The sequence below is a fragment of the Quercus lobata genome, chromosome 5, assembly GCF_001633185.2.
Source record: "Quercus lobata isolate SW786 chromosome 5, ValleyOak3.0 Primary Assembly, whole genome shotgun sequence".
Taxonomy (NCBI): Eukaryota; Viridiplantae; Streptophyta; class Magnoliopsida; order Fagales; family Fagaceae; genus Quercus; species Quercus lobata.
The window spans coordinates 39,988,988-40,007,090 of NC_044908.1; the positions used below are offsets into that span (position 1 = coordinate 39,988,988).

General features: G+C 35.6%; 2 protein-coding genes across 2 annotated transcripts; one reads left to right on the forward strand and one right to left on the reverse strand.

Annotated features, from left to right (window-relative positions):
• The first annotated feature begins 10,486 nt into the window (after positions 1 to 10,486).
• On the forward strand, positions 10,487 to 14,280 carry LOC115992142 (monothiol glutaredoxin-S17). The gene is made up of 3 exons (XM_031116219.1): positions 10,487 to 10,807; positions 11,492 to 11,566; positions 12,884 to 14,280. Exons 1-3 carry the CDS (start codon positions 10,637 to 10,639, stop codon positions 14,108 to 14,110), a joined length of 1,473 nt encoding a protein of 490 aa, XP_030972079.1. The 5' UTR covers positions 10,487 to 10,636; the 3' UTR covers positions 14,111 to 14,280.
• Positions 14,281 to 15,131: 851 nt separating this feature from the next.
• Positions 15,132 to 17,573, reverse strand: LOC115988353 (pentatricopeptide repeat-containing protein At4g21705, mitochondrial-like). The gene is made up of 2 exons (XM_031111884.1): positions 17,254 to 17,573; positions 15,132 to 16,648 (listed from the first exon to the last, which is right to left on the reverse strand). The coding sequence occupies exons 1-2, from the start codon at positions 17,500 to 17,502 to the stop codon at positions 15,410 to 15,412; spliced, it is 1,488 nt and encodes a 495-aa protein (XP_030967744.1). The 5' UTR covers positions 17,503 to 17,573; the 3' UTR covers positions 15,132 to 15,409.
• Positions 17,574 to 18,103: the final 530 nt, after the last annotated feature.

Consider the following 18,103-nt stretch of genomic DNA (forward strand, 5'->3'; position numbering starts at 1 on the left):
AAAAAAAAATGTAAGGATTGAGAAAAAGAGAGAGAGAGACTCCTGTTAGGATTCTCTTCCCTCCTAGCTATTATCACCTCGAAACCCTAAACTTAACTTGGCAAGGCAACGTTCTTTCTTTTTTATTTGTTTTTATATGTGCTTGAGATTTTCTTTCTATCTTATTCTTTTGTTATGTTTAAAATTGATTTTCTTTTGAGAATTTGGGTTAATCTCCATATTTTGACAATGTTTTCGTGGGTTTGGTTTTTGGGTTGAAATTTCACAGCAACCCTTTTGATTGTTGTAGTTGATTTGCAGCAACTTCACATAAAAACACCAATAAGAACTTCAATTGTTGGTGCTAAAGACTTTGCTCGGTTACAAAATCCAAAGGCACACAAGAATCACAACAAGATCTCTTTCTTCTGTAGGAGGAGGCTAGGGTTTCAAAAAGAAAACCTCATGAAGCATTCTAGGGTTAGGGTTTTCTTTCTCTACCACCTTATTTATATAGGAGCTTAATGAGCATTTTAAATGAGCTCTCCTCTGATTTTTATTCAATAATCCTCTATTACAATGAGTGCATGCTATTTATAAGACATGACTGAAAATAGAAAATATAACAAACGTACTAAATAATAAAACCCTAAATAAAAGTTGATTTGGTCTGAAATTAGTAGATCCAAAATAGGAAAATAGCTAAAAAAACGTTCTAAATAATAAAAGCCTAAAATTAAGGTAGATTTGGTCTGAAATTAGAAGCTCCAAAATAGGAAAAATGTCTATTAACTGATATGGAGTTGGAAAGTCAATCAACTATTAATCCACACCATAAATCACGCCTAATTAAGCCAGATCAGCCCTCAATAGCTTAGATTAAATTTATTACGCTTTCATCTTCTTTTGGGCTAAGCTTGGAATGTCCTGTGTTAAAATCAGCCCAAATTACTAGGCCCAACTGGAACATGCAATAGATCCTTGAATGCTTGTTGATTCTCTCTCTCTCTCTCTCTCTCTCTCTCTCTCTGTTTAAGTGTTTAATGTTTATGTTTTGTTGGATAAGAATTGTAATTTTGCAAAAGCCAAATTGTATGTGTTGGGTCCAGTTTTTATTAAAACCAAAGACCGACATTACAATACATACTCACATTGTCCTTGTCCGCTAAGCAAGAGGAATTCAGACCCAATGAATCAATCATCGCCTCTATCTATAATGTTTTTTAACAATCTACTATCTACCAACCGGTACTAAGCATACAAAATCCTTATATATACAACCCTCTCACTATGTACATACATATTGTCTTCGAGGGTGTTTGGTTTAGCTATTTCCATAACTTAAAACTCAATTTCCATCGCCCAATTCTCAAAATCCAAGAGTCCCACTTGAATTCAAGTTGTTTGGATAAGTTCCCATAATTCAATTTCCATCACTCAAACTCAAAAAACTGAGTTTAAGCTATGAAAATTGGAAACAAATTTTGGCTGTTCTTGAGAATTGAGTTAGGGTGTCATTTTTGTAATTATTTACAATATATGGGACCCACTTCTTTGTGTTGTTCACATCAATTCAAAATTGCATTTACTCTCCCAACGGACTTCTTCCCCTTCTTTTTCTTTATTTTTGGTAAAGGACATGTTCTCCTTCATTACTAGTGCTCTCTCTCCATTATCAAATCTCCAAGGCTTCTCCACAACCAGACACTGGCAGCACCATAAGCCACCACGACCCTCCAAATCTTCCAGTCTCACCCATTGCCACCACTCACCAGCGGTGGGCCAAAAGAAAAGATTTGGGTTTGATTTAGATTTGGGTTTGGTGTTTGAAAAATGGAGTTTGATTCGGGTTTGATGTTTCTAAAGAAAAGAATTTTGTTTTGAGTTTTGTGGCTTGTTTCAAAATGGATTTTGATTCTAAAGAAAATATTTTTGTTTTGGGTTTTGGGGTTTGTTTCAAAATGGGTATTTGTGGGTTCTATATTTCCAGATTTAGGGCCATGGATGAAGCTAATAAAAATAGTGAGTTGGTTCCTCTGATGTGTTAATATTTGTGAGGAAGTGGGTTTGAGGGGTTCTGTATTTCTAGATTTGGGGCTTGTTTTTGGGTTTCTTTGATGGTTAGTTCTTTGATGAGGGGGCTAGAGCTTGAAGGAGCACATGGGTATGTAAGTACCTGTTCTGACCCAACATAGTAAATGAGTCCCACCACTTCATGCAAAATTTTGAGTTATAAAGTCCAAGATATGAACCCAAACAAGATTTAGTTTGAGTGAGTGAAAAAATAGAGCCAGAGAAATGAGTTATGGGAATTGAGTTTGAGTTATAAGATTTGAGTGATGAGTGGTGAGTTATGGATGATGCTCAATCCAAACAGGCAATGGTTGTGTGGTGACAACTGCTCTTGAGACATTTAACTCTGATGCTGCCGTTTCCCAATGGTCTTATTTTTGCAGATCATGAATTTGAGTGAGGTTTGAAAATAATATATTTTAAACTGAGCATTCAATAGAAATGACACTATTTAGAATTTACAAGTTTTGAAAACTTTTTATTTTATATTTAAAATACTCTACACCTACGAAAAATTCTCATAGAAATTTGGTCATATTTTGCATAAAAAGCAATTAACATGGCTAGTATTTCGTGATTTTGGCATTATCATAGTGATATTAGTACAAAGAAACCAATTTAATTGAGGTCAAAGTTGTTAAAAAAATAAATATCAAATTGATGGCTTTACAAAGTGATGGTGAACTAAAAATCGAACTATCTCCAGTTCATCCATAGAGTCGTCCAGGACCAAAAAGGTTAACCCAACAAAACAAGGTCGTCTACTGTGGGAAGGTCGTCCATCAGGGACGCACCTGGACGACCCCTCAACACTTAAAAAATTTCCAAAGTGGATTTATGTACGAAAGCTTATAATTCGGACCATGTTCTACTATTTTGAAGTATGAGCAAAATCCTTGTTCATCGCTATAACTTCCCACTAAGTTCTTAGCTTCTAATGACAGTTGTAGAAGATAAGATTGAACCTTCTAACTTTTATAGCAGTTGTGGAATTTAAGTCTGAACCTTCTAACTTCCATACATGTTGAGGAAGTTACTAAACAAGTAACCACTCCAAAGCTCACTATATAAGGACTCATCCATATAAAATGAAAGTAATTTTCCACTACTCCTAAAGTTGGATTTCTTGAGTTCTAGAGAGAAAAACTAACTTAAGCATTGGAGGGTTCTTGGCCGGTTTACCCCGATCACCTTTGATCTTGTCTTTCTTTCTTTTTAGGCCTTCCAAGCAATCACTAGCCCATTGAAGCCCGGAGCATTCAGCCTACTAATTTTCTTTGCATCATTAGTTGGCGTCGTCTATGGGAAAAGTTAAATTTGTATTTTGCAATTTATATTTCTTAGACAAAAGGCTGTATGGTCCAGACAAGGTCAATGGCCACCAGTCCAGGCCACCAGGAGAGTGGGAATGCTTCCAGCCACCCCAACCGCGCTCACCAGTCAGCACTTGTCATGCAACCACCTTTCGTCCAACAAATACAGTCCATGGCAGCCGCTATGGCAGAGCTGACTCATCAGAATCAAGAACTGACTCAGGAGATCAACCAGAGGAGACAACATCATGAACGATGCATGGAAGGGCAAGCTCAGAGTCAAAAAGTTAGAGAAGAAGAAAATGTTGAGCGCGAGAACCACTTAAGGGGTACTGCTTCACGAAGGGTGCCACAATTGGAGAGAGAAATGGATCAAATGAAGAGAGCCATGGAAGAGATGAAGGAGAATATGAGAAGGACGAATCACGTAGATGATTTAGTTCATCGAACTGATTCCCCTTTTGTTAGCTTTCCATACAAATTAAATTGCTTAGATTTTTACTGTTATTTTTTCTTTGAACTAATGAGCATATTTTTTTTTATAATATTTCCATTCAGATATTTTGTATGCCAGGATCTTGAACATAACATATTGCAATTAACTGAATGATCCCATGCCCTTATCCCTATTCAATTTAGGAGATACTATTGGACAAATTTTTATTTTTATTTTGTGTTGTATTTAGTAGAATTTCATGGAGAATGATTGTGAATTGATATTGTATATGTAATATCCAATAGTAATTTTCAAAATTATATACATAATAGTAGTGTAAGAGCAACCACATCAATTAGTGTATTTTACACATCCATTTTTACCCTAAAAACCTACTTTTTTCTATTTTACATATCCAATTTTACAAAACACCCAAATCAATTTATCTATTTTATCACCTCTTTTATTTAAATAATCAATTTTCTCAAATTTTTTTTTTTTATTTCTCTTAACTACCCCTTTTACATACGCACGCTTTCTTTCTCTCTACCCATTTTTTCTGATTTGTTGCTCTCTCTCTATACTCATCTCTCTACCCATTTCTGAACACAGATCAACTCTCCCTTTTGGTCTAATCCACACCATCTCGGTCACAAGCATCGATCCACAGCTCTGATTAGGCAAGACCCGATCAAGCATCGATCTCCCTAGCTCCGATCCATAAGCACAGATCAGATCTGACCAGATCAGATCTGACCGAGATCTTCCTAGCTCTGATCCACAAGCACCGATTAGATTTGATATCTCCCTAGCTTCTATTAGGCTCCGATCAAGCAAGACCCATACCCACGAGCTCCGATCATTCCAGTTAAGCACCGATTGTTCCGATCATCAAGCATCGATCTGTCTCTTTGTTGTTTGTCCGTGTGGGTTTGTTTGTGTGTGGGTGTGTTTGTGTATCTATGTTTTTTTTTTTTTTTGAGCAAGTGTATCTCTGTGTTGATTTGTCTGTGTGGATGTGTTTATGTGGGGGTGTGTTTGTGTGCATCTGAGGAAAAAGAAGAAGATGAGGAGAGGAGAAGTTACTGATTTCGTTGAGCATGGAGAAGAGAGAGAAAAAAAAAGAAGCGAATGTGAAATTAATAAAATAATAAATGGACGAGCTACAATAACTGTGTATATTTACACGGTTACTGTAGCTCGTGTAGAGATATACACATTTTTACACACTTTTAGAAGCACTAATGTGGAGCATTTTTTAGGTAAAATGTGTAAAAGTTGTGTCTTTTTTCTATTTTACATGATCAATGGATGCTCTAATGAGAAACTTATGTGTTGTTTGATACGGGGTAATGTTTTAGGATTCCTAGAAATGTTTAAAGATTCTCATGTTTGGTTGCAAATTACGCTAGAGAATTAGATGCCAGGAGAATATGGATTCCCCCTTTAAACTCCTCTTAGTAGGAATGTGGATCCCCTTTAAAACAGGTAGGTATCTAGATTCCTAAACTTAAAGAAAATTGTATTTTTTTATAAATTGACAATTTTAACCCTTTTTCCTTATCATTTAAGCAATTAAGATAAAATATAAAACAAATCATCAATATCTTTTCCTTATCTTTATCTTTTTCTACCAAAATAACATAAACCAGATAGACAACTCTGTTGATATATTTTTTAACGAAGTTCTATTTAGGTTTCACGTGTGGAAAAAAAAAAGTTTGAAGGGAACCCTTCATTATTGCCAAGTATTCACTTTTGTTGTTGTGTGTGTGTTGCTAAACAAATTATTAATAGTTTATATTTTGTTTTTCATTATTTATTTAGAGGAAGATTTTTTTTAAAGAACTTAGTAGTTCACATTCAAATCTAAAGATAGAATGAGAAAAATAAATAATTCATTTAAGATTCCTGGGAATAAACCAAACATTATTATCTCACATTTTTAGGAATCTTAAGAGATTTCCAATGAAACCAAACATTGGAATAGCTACATTCCTAGGTATCAAGATTGCAAGGAATCACATTCCTAGGAATCTGAATGCCAGGAGTAATGTGAATTCCCCCGTACCAAATGCCACATTAGTGTGGACTAATGGAGTCGCCACCTAGATTAGGTCTATGAACCATTAGGCCTTTTGGGCTCAATCACTTACACACATGAATCTACGTACCAGATTATGGGTTCAGAGTTTGGATACGACTTGGGAAGGTTTTAGGCACCCAAGACCGCCTGGCTTGTAGGCCAACCTCCATTATGTGTTGCTAGACCATATTTAATTAAAGAGTTTATTAAGAGAGCCCTAATCGTTAACCTAAATATACATCATGCACTTATGGAAAATAACACACAGAACATGTTAAAGATCACAATATAAAAGGAAATAAATAAAACACAATCAAACAAAATAAATTAAAAATGGCAAGTTGACAATTAAATAAAACACACAAGGAAATAATATCAAATAGACTAAACATGGCAAAAATACTAAAACAAACATGAAAAATAGTTAAACCTAAATAATTAATCTAAAACAGAGTCAAACAGGATCAAAGATTATGTGAAAAATGATTAATACAAATAAAAACAAGATTTTACCCTAATCTAGATTTGGGGTGCATGTGCATACTCAACTATGTGTATGCATGGTTAAACCACGCACACACATACTCAATGATGCGCATGCATCCTTTAACACATATTCAAAAAATTACATTTTTATAGATTTAATCAAACAAAGATATAATATGTGAGATCAAACAAGCATGTTAGAAACCCTAAAAACAAAACTAACATAGAACATCAACATACACTAATAAACATGAAATAAAACAACATAAATAAACATACATGTTATACTTTACATGAAACCAAAATAACAAACCAAGGAGAACAAGAATAGATTATAAACAACCTAAAATCATATTAGAACATATCAAAAATTATTAATACATCAAACACAACAAATATAACAAATTGAGAAACTAATTCAAGAAAATCATGTGAACCATATTAAGCAAGGTGGTAAATCATGGAAAAGAGACTCACCTTGCTTTAGAATCACAATTTTAATGTTATTTAACTAGCCCCTTAGTGCCTACAATCACAAAGGTTAGATGGAGAAGACAAAGATAATCAAAGAACACAATATTTGTTAGTAATTACAACTCAAGAACAAAATGTTTTGAAAAGATTTTTAGAAAACAATTTTGGAAACAAATTTTTTGCCTTAGAACTAACTAAAGAGAGGTTTTTTGATCATTAATAAATGTGCTAAGGGGCTGCCCTCCAGTTTTGAAAAGAGAAAAAAAAAGGTTTTAGAGAAGATGGAGGCCAAAAAATCACTCTCTCCAGCTAGGATTTTGATTGGAGGCATAAGATAAGTATTTATGAGTTAAAATTAGGGTTTTTGGAGCTTTTTAATTGTCTTTGGACGTTCCAAGGGTCTATGGGCCAGCCTACATCAAAGCATAATGTTTTGGGCCCTTAAAATGAAGTTTTAAAACCCAAAAAATCGGACTGTCCAGTTGGCCTAACTTCAAATGGTTATAACTTACTCGATATAAGTCCAAATTAGGCAAAATTTATGTTCAAATTGAAGTTCAGGATGTCTAGTTCCAATGAAATAAACTTCACTCACAAATTCTTTGTGGATCAAAAGTTATGATCAAAACAGTGAGCAGATGTCATTTTTTAGTATCGATTTTAAAGTGATTTGAGCACTTTTGAGTTGTGATTACTTCCAAACTATTATGAACTCTTTAATCACCCTTGGTTGACATATATCAAGCTTATTATTGGGGTTAGGGACCAATTTATTAACGGGTACAAAATGTCATAAAAATTGCAAGAAAAAACTATTTTAGCTCTTCCAAATATCCTAGTCAAACTAATATCTTATATGTTTTATAATTCAAGCTAACATCAATAGCACCATTACAATTCATCATTCCCATGTATAAACATGGGTTATATACTAATAATAATAATGAAGGACCACGATAACCCTAATATAAAAGTGTTTTCAAAATATCATTATGCTAAATATTCATAGCTAGCAAGCATAATACACAATAAAATTTCACACCAAAATTTTCCTAAAACATCTAAAATAATCAAAATATCTCTAAAATCTCCAAAAGTATCAAAATACGCTCAAGAATGTCAAAAATACCCTTAAAATGCCCAAAATACCAAAATATCCTTAAAACGCCCACAATTACCAAATATTACTTGAAACTCCAAAATTATCAAAACATCCCCAAAACTTCTTAAATGACCATTGTATGGACACAATTTCTAACGACCCAGGGATGGGCTCGTATGTAAAGGGGTCCAAACAATACGATTTGTAGAGAGTGGGCTTAGAAAGGTTGGACCTTGGTAGTCAGGCAGCGGCTTAGTCATGGTTTTTCATGGGAGCCCATACGAAGGTGAGTTTGGCCTGAATGACTGAGCCTTACACGAGTGTGGCGTGAAGATCTATCTCCTCGGAATTAGTCCGAGGAGAGTCTCGTCCTAGCCACCCTTCTTTTTTATGAGTTCGTTCTTCACCCTTTTTCTCTCACTTCTGGGCCTCCCTTGTTAATGTAGTAAGCTTCCCTTTTATACTAGTATTTCCTTCCCGTTCTTCACCTACGTGTCCGTTTCTCCTTGTTCTGGGTGGTTACTTGTCTTGTCAATCCTCACATCAGAGTGGTTGGGAAAAGTTGGACAGCATGGTATGAGTATAGGTTTGTCAGGCGGTGGGCTCCACATTAAGGTGTCGGCAGCCTTCTCCCTTATACTGCTCTTGTACTGATTTTGTCCTTTTCCTTAGGCTTTTTGGGCATAAAGTCGTCCTCGGCCACATCCTTGGACCTTCAAGGAGTTTTCATTGCGCGTTCTTAGCAATAGGGCTCCTCGGCCTGGGCTTTTGGGCTTTTAACATAAAGTGGGCTGGGGCCTCAGATTTCGGGCCCCACAACCATAATACCCTCTAAATCTACAATATGATCAAAATATTCCTAAATCATCAAAATGACTAAATGCTCTTGAAACACTCAAAATGATCAAAATACCTCTAGAATACACAAAATACCATTGAAACCTCCACACACACACACACAAAAAAACATTTTATGTCGAAAAAATCACTACCTTTAAATTTTTATTTTTATTTTTATTTTTATTTTTTTCTCTCTATATAATTATACTTCACTTTCAGCAAACCAATAAATTAGTAAAAATTTAATCTAAACATACACTAAACTAGTCTTCAATCACTAGAAGAAGCAAAGAGACCAAAAACATTTATTTTATTATGATAGAATAATAAAATAAGTAATAAACCATGTGATGAACTAATATCACTTTGCATTCTCTTTGCCAGGATCCAACATCTCCAAGTGGTGCCAATCCTACATAAGCACAGTTTGCAGAAATGCACTCATCACTTAAAAACCTGGGCAAGGGCCATAAGAGATGAAATAAACCATATATATATATATATATATATATATATATAAATCCCCTATAGCCAGATAAGAGATGAAAATTTTAGTTCAGGATCAAATATAAAGAGTAAAGACAATGACAAGATTTATGATATTTCCAACTGTTGTTCCCCTCCCAAGGGCAGGTCCTTACACATCTTCATTTTGGTGCAGTAAGGCTGGCACTAACTTTCCATGGTGTTACTGATCTAGATTTGTCTGATCTATATTTATATTATTCTATCATAATAAAATAAATGTTTTTGGTCTCTTTGCTTCACTGTGGTCTCTATGTATGATGAACAATCCGAGAATAGCAAAAAAGTTCATAACTTCTGTCAACAATTTGCCACGTGGTGAATTACAAGTATTAGAGCCGTGGACCGTCACTTTACCTTTGAATTGTGGGAAAAGTTATGGAATTTTTTGTGATAGTGGCATTTTTCATATGTGATTCACAACTGGCATAAGGATTCAGATCCTTTAGATTTTTTAAGGTATTCTACAATATAGAATTCTTTAAATCCTCACATTTCTTTTAAAATAAATGGGTATGATGTTGCCATATCAACAATCCAAAAATACAAAATCATCAAAACACAAACAACACACTTTTATCTATCCTAAACATTGTGTCGTTGAACTTCTAGTTTAACTTTTCTATGTTACTTTTCTTCTTCCATAATAAACACCAACCCAAAAAGGCAAAAACAATCCTTGCCTCTGTTTATTAAATAAGAAATGAACCAGTAGAAGTTACGGTGCACTCTCAAGCTAGAGCAAATCCTAATATTAGAGTCTATATTCAATAGTTGGATGGTTAAACTTAATCCTCCCAAAGATGAAACGGTAAATAAGAAAATTGCTTCATCAGTTCAATTGGGGAGGCAAATGTTTTGTACTGGTTTCAAAACCAATGCTCAAGATCTCAATCCAACAACTCCAGATGCAAGCTACCCTTGAGGATTTAAAGAACTCTACATTGTAAAGTACCCTGGTAACTTTAGAGTATCTGACTCCATCATATTAGGTGTGTTTGCAAATCATGCTTTTGTGCTACACAAACACTATTTCCAGCCAAGATGATGGAACTGTCGTTTAGTTACAGACATTCAAAATGGCTTGCCGTTTTGGGCCCTGAGGTTTATGGCTTCGTTTAGGTCCACTAGAATCTGGTCCATTGAAAATGCCACAGCCACAACTTAGAAGAATCTGGAATAGTAACCGATCATTGATTAATAGCAGTATTATTTTCTCAGCTAAAAGTAAAATCTTCTGTTTCTCAAAAAAAAAAGAAGTAAAATCTTCTCCTAGGGTTTGGGGCTCTCTCTCTCTCTCTCTCTGTGTTTTTTGGGACAAAATGGGTGGGTCAGTGAAGGACGTGCAATCAAAGGCGGAGCTTGATAGAGTGGTGGCGAGTGGCGCAGCGGTTAGTGTACACTTCTGGGCGTCATGGTGCGAAGCTTCAAAGCCCATGGACGATGTCTTTTCCCACCTCGCCACTGATTTCCCTCAAGCCCACTTTCTCAGGGTTCGTTTCTTTCGCTCTAAACCAAACATTAAATTTTCTTTTATTATCGGTCTCAATATTTTAGATAGTTCTGGTTTGGTCATTCATGTTCAAACTGAATGAATACACCAGTGAACGCGAGTGATTTGATTTTAATTTAAGGAAACGAAAACACACACACACAAAACTTACTTAAAATAACATTGGTACAAGTAGTAAAATTTTGACATATTAATTAAGGAAGTAATCGAGAATATGATTTTGGATTTGAAACAAAAAAGGGTCCTACGAAAAACTTAAAATTGTGGCGTTAGTGTTACAAGTTGAAAAAGTGACATGTCAATTAAGGAAGTCACATAGAATATGATTTTGGATTTGATTCAAGTTAAAAAGGAACCCAAAAAAAAATTCTATTTTCTTCCCTTGAGTTTTAGTCTCGCTAGGAATGCTAATTCTTGCTGTTCATATATTCCGATGTGAATATACCACAATAATTCGTTTGTATGGATGATGGGATCGGGCTAGTTCATCTGTTGATGATCCATGGCGGATCCCAACATTTTAGGACTGAGGCTTGTCGTCATTGTCATATTTTTGCTTGTCAATTCATCTCCTTTTATTTTATTTTTGAAATGTCTACCTTCTGCTTGTCAATTACTCTCCTTTTATTAATTTTTTTGGAAATTTTGGATAAAACTATTGTAGGTTGAAGCTGAAGAGCAACCTGAGATATCTGAAGCTTATGCAGTTTCTGCTGTGCCTTACTTCGTTTTCTTCAAGGTTTGTTTCATGAGAATTTCCTAGTTACTATTTTATTGGGTTGGGTTTAATGGTTGAAAAACTATGGAATTTGAAAATTAATTGATTTGAAATTTGGATTGCATTCCAACTGCTAGCATATTAGGTTGCACTTGACAATAGTATGTATTGGTACCAGGTACGGTAGTATCAATGACTATGCTTTTTGGTAGTCTCCCCTATACAGTTTTGCAACTACTGTTTGTGAGAGTTATTTTTTGGTGTCAAGGGCTAGTGCCACCGTATTGGTGTGTGTGAACATAATTTGGTGGTCATTTGTCAAATATTATATTCTAAATTTCTAATAGGAAGATTTTAATTTGTTTTTGAGAAATGAGTAAAAAGTATATATGTCTGCATAATTTTAGTGTCTTAATTTGCAATAAGACTTTAAGCTTGTTAACATTGATGAAAAAGGAGAGGAGAATTATTGGTGAATATACGATGATACAAGTAGTTATATAGGTTTTAGATGGATTGGAAGTAGACTAGCAACAAAAATTTTAAATTGCATGATATGAGGAAGAGGGAACAGTGGATCATGACATTTACTTGGCACTAATATTATTTATAGGGTTAATGTCATCACTTCTATCAACTTGAGTGACAACCTATTACAAATGGAATCTAATGTTTAATGGAAGTGTTAGAAAGTGAGATGCCATGATATAATGAAGTGATGCACTATATCCTAACTTGCAGAAATTTTTTGAGTGTTTTGGAACTACTACACGGTCTATTTGGGTATGGTAGTAGACTTAAAGTTCTCAAAAAAAGCTCAAATAGATCTTGAAATTTGCATATTTTTGTTGTAACTTTAGTGGCATCTCGTTATAAATTTTTATAACTATTGACCCATGAAGTGAATTAAATAATTATGTCGGTAAGTTTTACATGCTACCCTTGAACTTGTGACCTCACCCTCACCCCATACTTTTGGAAGAAGTGCATTTGAGCTAAGGCTTATCTATCACCTTTTTGTTTGTGATAAGGATCATTTGTTACATTTGGGTTCTGTTTTATGGGTTGTTTTGTTTCCATGTTTTCCCTTTAATAATTATCAAAGTTTGCTAGGTTTTTTTTTGGGAGGGGGTTTTGAAAGATCTTATTATAACTTGTTTTAGATACTCAAACTAGGATGGGATTTGGAAATTTATAATTTGATTTTGTACTTTGGTAATTGTATAAATTTGAAACCACTGCATCTAAATACTTGACCCATCTCTTCCCCCTCCCCCTTAGAATAGTCTTCTTTTGGTGAATCCTTGATTTTTATAAAAAATTTACTTTCTTTGTCAGGATGGTAAGTCTGTAGATACATTGGAGGGTGCAAATCCATCTAGTTTGGCCAACAAAGTTGCTAAAGTTTCTGGGTCTGTTAACCCTGGAGAACCTGCTGCGCCTGCCAGCCTTGGGATGGCTGCAGGACCTACCGTCCTTGAAACAGTCAAAGAGTTTGCTAAAGATTATGATTCTTCAGAAGTTAAAAATCAAGTGCAATCTGGTGATACATTGAAAAAGCGACTCCAGCAACTAATTGACTCTCACCCAGTCATCCTATTCATGAAAGGAAACCCTGAAGAGCCAAGATGTGGGTTTAGCCAAAAAGTTGTTGATATTTTGAAGAAGGAAAAAGTTAAATTTGGAAACTTTGATATCCTAGCTGACAATGAGGTTCGTGAAGGGTTGAAAAAATTCTCTAACTGGCCAACGTATCCTCAGCTCTATTGCAAAGGAGAGCTTCTTGGCGGGTCCGATATAGTAATTGCAATGCATGAGAGTGGTGAATTACAACAAGTTTTCAAGGATCATGGGATTGACACTAATGATTCTAATGAGGCAATAGTAAGTGAACCTGGAAGTGGAAAGGGTGGCATCTCTGAATCCACTGGCGTAAGTTCTACCCTAACGTCTCGGATTGCAAGCCTGATCAATTCAAGCCCAGTTATGCTGTTTATGAAGGGAAAACCAGATGAACCCAAGTGTGGTTTCAGTCGCAAGGTAGTTGAAATCCTTCAACAAGAAAAGGTGGAGTTTGGGAGTTTCGATATTCTTTCCGATGAAGAAATCCGTCAAGGGCTGAAAGTTTATTCAAATTGGTCTAGTTACCCTCAACTATATATAGGGACTGAACTCATTGGTGGATCAGATATTGTGTTGGAAATGCAGAAAAGTGGGGAATTGAAGAAGGTGTTAGCTGAGAAAGGTATTGGTCAAAAGGAGTCTTTTGAAGATCGTTTAAGGAAATTAGTCAGTTCTTCACCTGTGATGCTCTTTATGAAGGGTACCCCGGATGCTCCTAGGTGTGGATTCAGTTCCAAAGTTGTAAATGCCCTACAGGAGGATGGTGTAAGTTTTGGGTCCTTTGATATATTAAATGATGAGGAAGTGAGACAGGGGTTAAAGGTATTCTCCAATTGGCCAACTTTTCCTCAGCTTTACTATAAAGGTGAGCTAATAGGTGGATGTGACATTGTAATGGAGCTGCGCAACAATGGAGAGCTAAAATCTACTCTATCTGAGTAGGGTTGTGATTTTATCGAATAATTCAGGACATCTTTTTGAAGCCAATTTACATGTGTCAGAAGCGTGTCTATTGACATTATTGATGTTTTAAATGTTTTGTTTTATATACAAAAATGATTTATGTTATGATATTTTACCATGGATTTGGGGTATATTTAATGTTTGTGAAACTCTTGCGTTAATAATTTTGACGACGCCATGTCTTTTGCAATACTCCCTCTCTCTTCCTTGTCAGGACTTACATACTTCGGAATAGGTTGCATACGAACACTCCCTCCCCCTCCCTCCAACAAAAAGCAAAGGAATGTATAAATTGCATGTTCTTATTAACGAGAGAAGATTCTCAAATCTGGAAATTTCCTCTTCTTTTCTGGTTACAAAATCTTGATGGACTTTTGTGAGCATCTGAGAAACAATTCTTGGGATACTTAAAAATAAAATAAATGAAACGATAGCCATGGAATGGGACAAAATTAGATGTTGCTTCAGTGTGCCAAAATCTGTATCCACTAGAACCATCGGACCCAAAAAGCTGCCTTTTTCCTCTGGGGATTTTCTGCTGGATAATTTGTTAACTGTGCCAAATTCAATCTCTCTCTCTCGTGTGATATTTCTGCATATTTTAAGCCTTTAGTCATGGCAAAATTGCTGGCAAACAGGTTAAAAGAGATTTCTCCTATACCAGCTTGAGCATACAAATCAGGAGGCCAATAGAGCCTGGTATCCTGCTAATAAATCTTTAGCTTAACAATATGGACTTCTAACCTCTCCAACTTCTTGCAAATTAGTATCTTGTAAGACCATCATATGTAATGCTCCCCTCACACACCTATGAGGCACATATATATTGTGTATTTATGTGTGTGTGTATATATATATATATATATATATATTATTTTTTATTTTAATTTTTTTTGGTGTAGACCATTTCAATTCGTCACATTATTATTGTTTCATTTTAAGGGGGGAAAACAAAAAACAAAAAAAGAGGTGAATTACAATGGTACAGACTACAGAGAAGTTGAGATCCAAAAAGGAATTGATGGCAAGTACATCAATGACTGCATATTTTTTCATTTATTTAAATTTAGTTGGTCAGGAGACTGCATAGTTAAAAATGGCACTTTAAAGTTAGGACAAATCAGGAAGCACAACACGATCCTAATAACTCAAAAAGATTTGTTGTTTTGTAATTCCTCCAAGGAGCAGCAAATCTTTTGAGCAATGAACGGCCTTTCAAAGCAAAATTAGCCATTATGCCCCCACTAAAAGACATAGCATGTGTTAAAAAATAAAATTTTAGGTCTGCCTCATGTCAAGCATTTTTTGTGTCACCTCATCTTTGCCTATCTTATCGGTTTTCATGCGGTGCAAAAGTTCATCCACTTCTTTACCACCTCTTATATTGGCTTTGATTAAAGCATGGTACATCTGCCTGTTCACTGGGATGACAGTCCTCAGTGAGCTCACAAAAGCTTCCACATCTCCAATAGTGCCTTCATCACCAAGCCAAGACAGTATCCCTGTGATCACCTTCAGGTTGGGTTTCCATCCTTTCTTCTCCACGTGTAGAGACAAGGCTGCTTTCAAGCATTCCAGAGCTCTCTCCATCTCACCCTTATCCAGGTATTTAGCTGCCACTATGCTCCAACTGTTAGGAGTGGTGGCCTTTCCTTTCTCCATCAAGTCTTTAAGAATTGCTTCTGCTTTCTCACATAAACCCTTTTCAGAATACCCAATAATGACAGTATTGGGTACTCGAAAATCGTAACAGTTACTGGATGATTCCCACTCCTTTAGTACATTCTCAGCGTCTTCAAGCTCACCAAGCCTCACAAGAGACTCTAGCATGTTGATAAAATCCCTGTTTATGCATCTCTTACAATCACTTTTCTCCAGGCCCCATAATCTCAAGACCTCGTCCTTCTTCCCTATACTAGAATAAAGTGAGATTAGATGGTTGTAGCCAAGCCCATCTTTCTTATCTAGCTTCTTTTCTGCATTCTCCAAGGCATCAATCGCCTTATTGGTTAGGCCAGCTTTTATGTAGAAATTAGCAGCTACAGTGTAAGTGTTCCAATCCATGACAATATGAGGTTGGCACTCCATCTCTTTTAAAATCTTCTCCATTCCCTCAAGATCAGATCTTACACCATAAGAATTGATGCAGATTCTGTAGCTGAAATTGTCAGGGGAAACATTGTTCTCCTTCATCTCCATTAGCACATCTGGAACTTTCTCGTGCTGGCCAACATTTGTGTATAGACACATAATGTCATTGTAAGTGAGAGGCGATGAAACAAAACCCATCTCCTTCATTTTTTGCAAATGGGAAAGGGACTTCTCAATTTGGCGCTGGCGGACATAGCAATTCAATAGAGCACCATACGTCTTATCAGTCTTGTCTTGATCCTTCAACTTATCAAAATAACTTTCTGCAGAATGAAATCCATGAACCTTACCGACGAGATCCAACTGCACCGCATGTTCACTCGGCGAAAAAATACATATACCCTTTTTATTCATCCACTCAGATACCTGCACCACAAAGTTGGAGATTAGGAACAAATCACTCGCAGCAAAATTCTTAATATCATAAGTACATTAACTAATCCAATCTTGGCAAAATCAACTACTCTACTGAAATTCCTTTCCAACGATTTCTGTGCTTCAAACGATCAACAAATTTATATACGCAAAATCAATTACTCTACTGAATATGATTCTCTCCATTTCAAGCGAAATGGAGACAGTTAATTTTGCAGTTGAAGTTTTATTTCTTGTATCTTATAGTGTATAATAACCCATCATTTAAAGTTTTAGATGATTTATAATATTTAATCTGAACCATGAAATGTATCCATAAACAAATTAAAAGAAGCTACTAAACTAGAAATCCATCCATACCACTTAATAATATGCAACTCAGATAGTAAATGAAACTTAATTTTCATTTCCATTTGCCACATAAACATGCATTATCCTCAGATGGGTAAAACCTTAAAAGGATTTAATTTCTCTCGACCTTTAAATAAAAATTCAAATACTAAAAACTTAAATTTTCTTTTCCTTTTCCACATTTTCTGAGCAACCAAACAGAGACAAAACCAAAAGCATTCAGTGAAATTAGAGAAATTACAAACCTGGAGGGCCTGAGTGAACCTCTTTCGCTTGCGAAGATCGTGAACGATTCGCTGAAGCTCGGCGACTCGGAGCTTGTTCCCATTGTGGACCCAATCATCGAGCTCTGGTACCACGCTTGTCTTAGGATTTCCAAGGGGACTGATTTTGGAGTACAGGCTAGGCTTGTGGGTTCGAGTTCTACTAGTGTAGTACGATCTTCTTGCAATCGCAATTTGGATTAGGGTTTTGGTGAAGAGCTTCGGATCCATTTAGGAAAACAGCTTTTGCGAGTGTTTTACTTGGAATGGAATTTGGGAGAGCAAAGAATAGAAATGAAATGGGAGAGTAGGGTTTAAGGTTTTGGATAAATGGGCTTCCTTGTTGGGCTCATTCAGATATGGGCTTCGAATTGGGTTCCGTCACTGTCTAGAAATTAATTCTATATTTTATTCATGTGTAGTTTTAGGGTCCGTTTGGTTTGATTGGGTGAAACAGAGATGATAGAAAATAGAGAAGAGAAAAGTGGAGATAAATGATTTTATGGGCGTTTTGTTGGAGAGAAGAGGAGGATGAAAAATTGGTGGGGTCTAGGTGATTTCTTTCCTATCTCCCCAATAAGGAAAGAAAATAGAGGGGAGAAGAATAGTTGCAATCAATGACTAAACTATCCATCTTTTTCTCACGTAAACTTTTTTTTGGTAGAGAAAGTTCGAACTTATGACATTCGCTTTTAATGATAGTTCTTTATTATCAGATCAAGATACTAATTGATTTTTAGTGTAGGCGAGGGTTAAACCTTAAATCTCTTGTAAACTTGGTTGCTTTTTCACTTTTATTTTATTTTCTTGGGGCTAGCTTTTTCACTTTTTT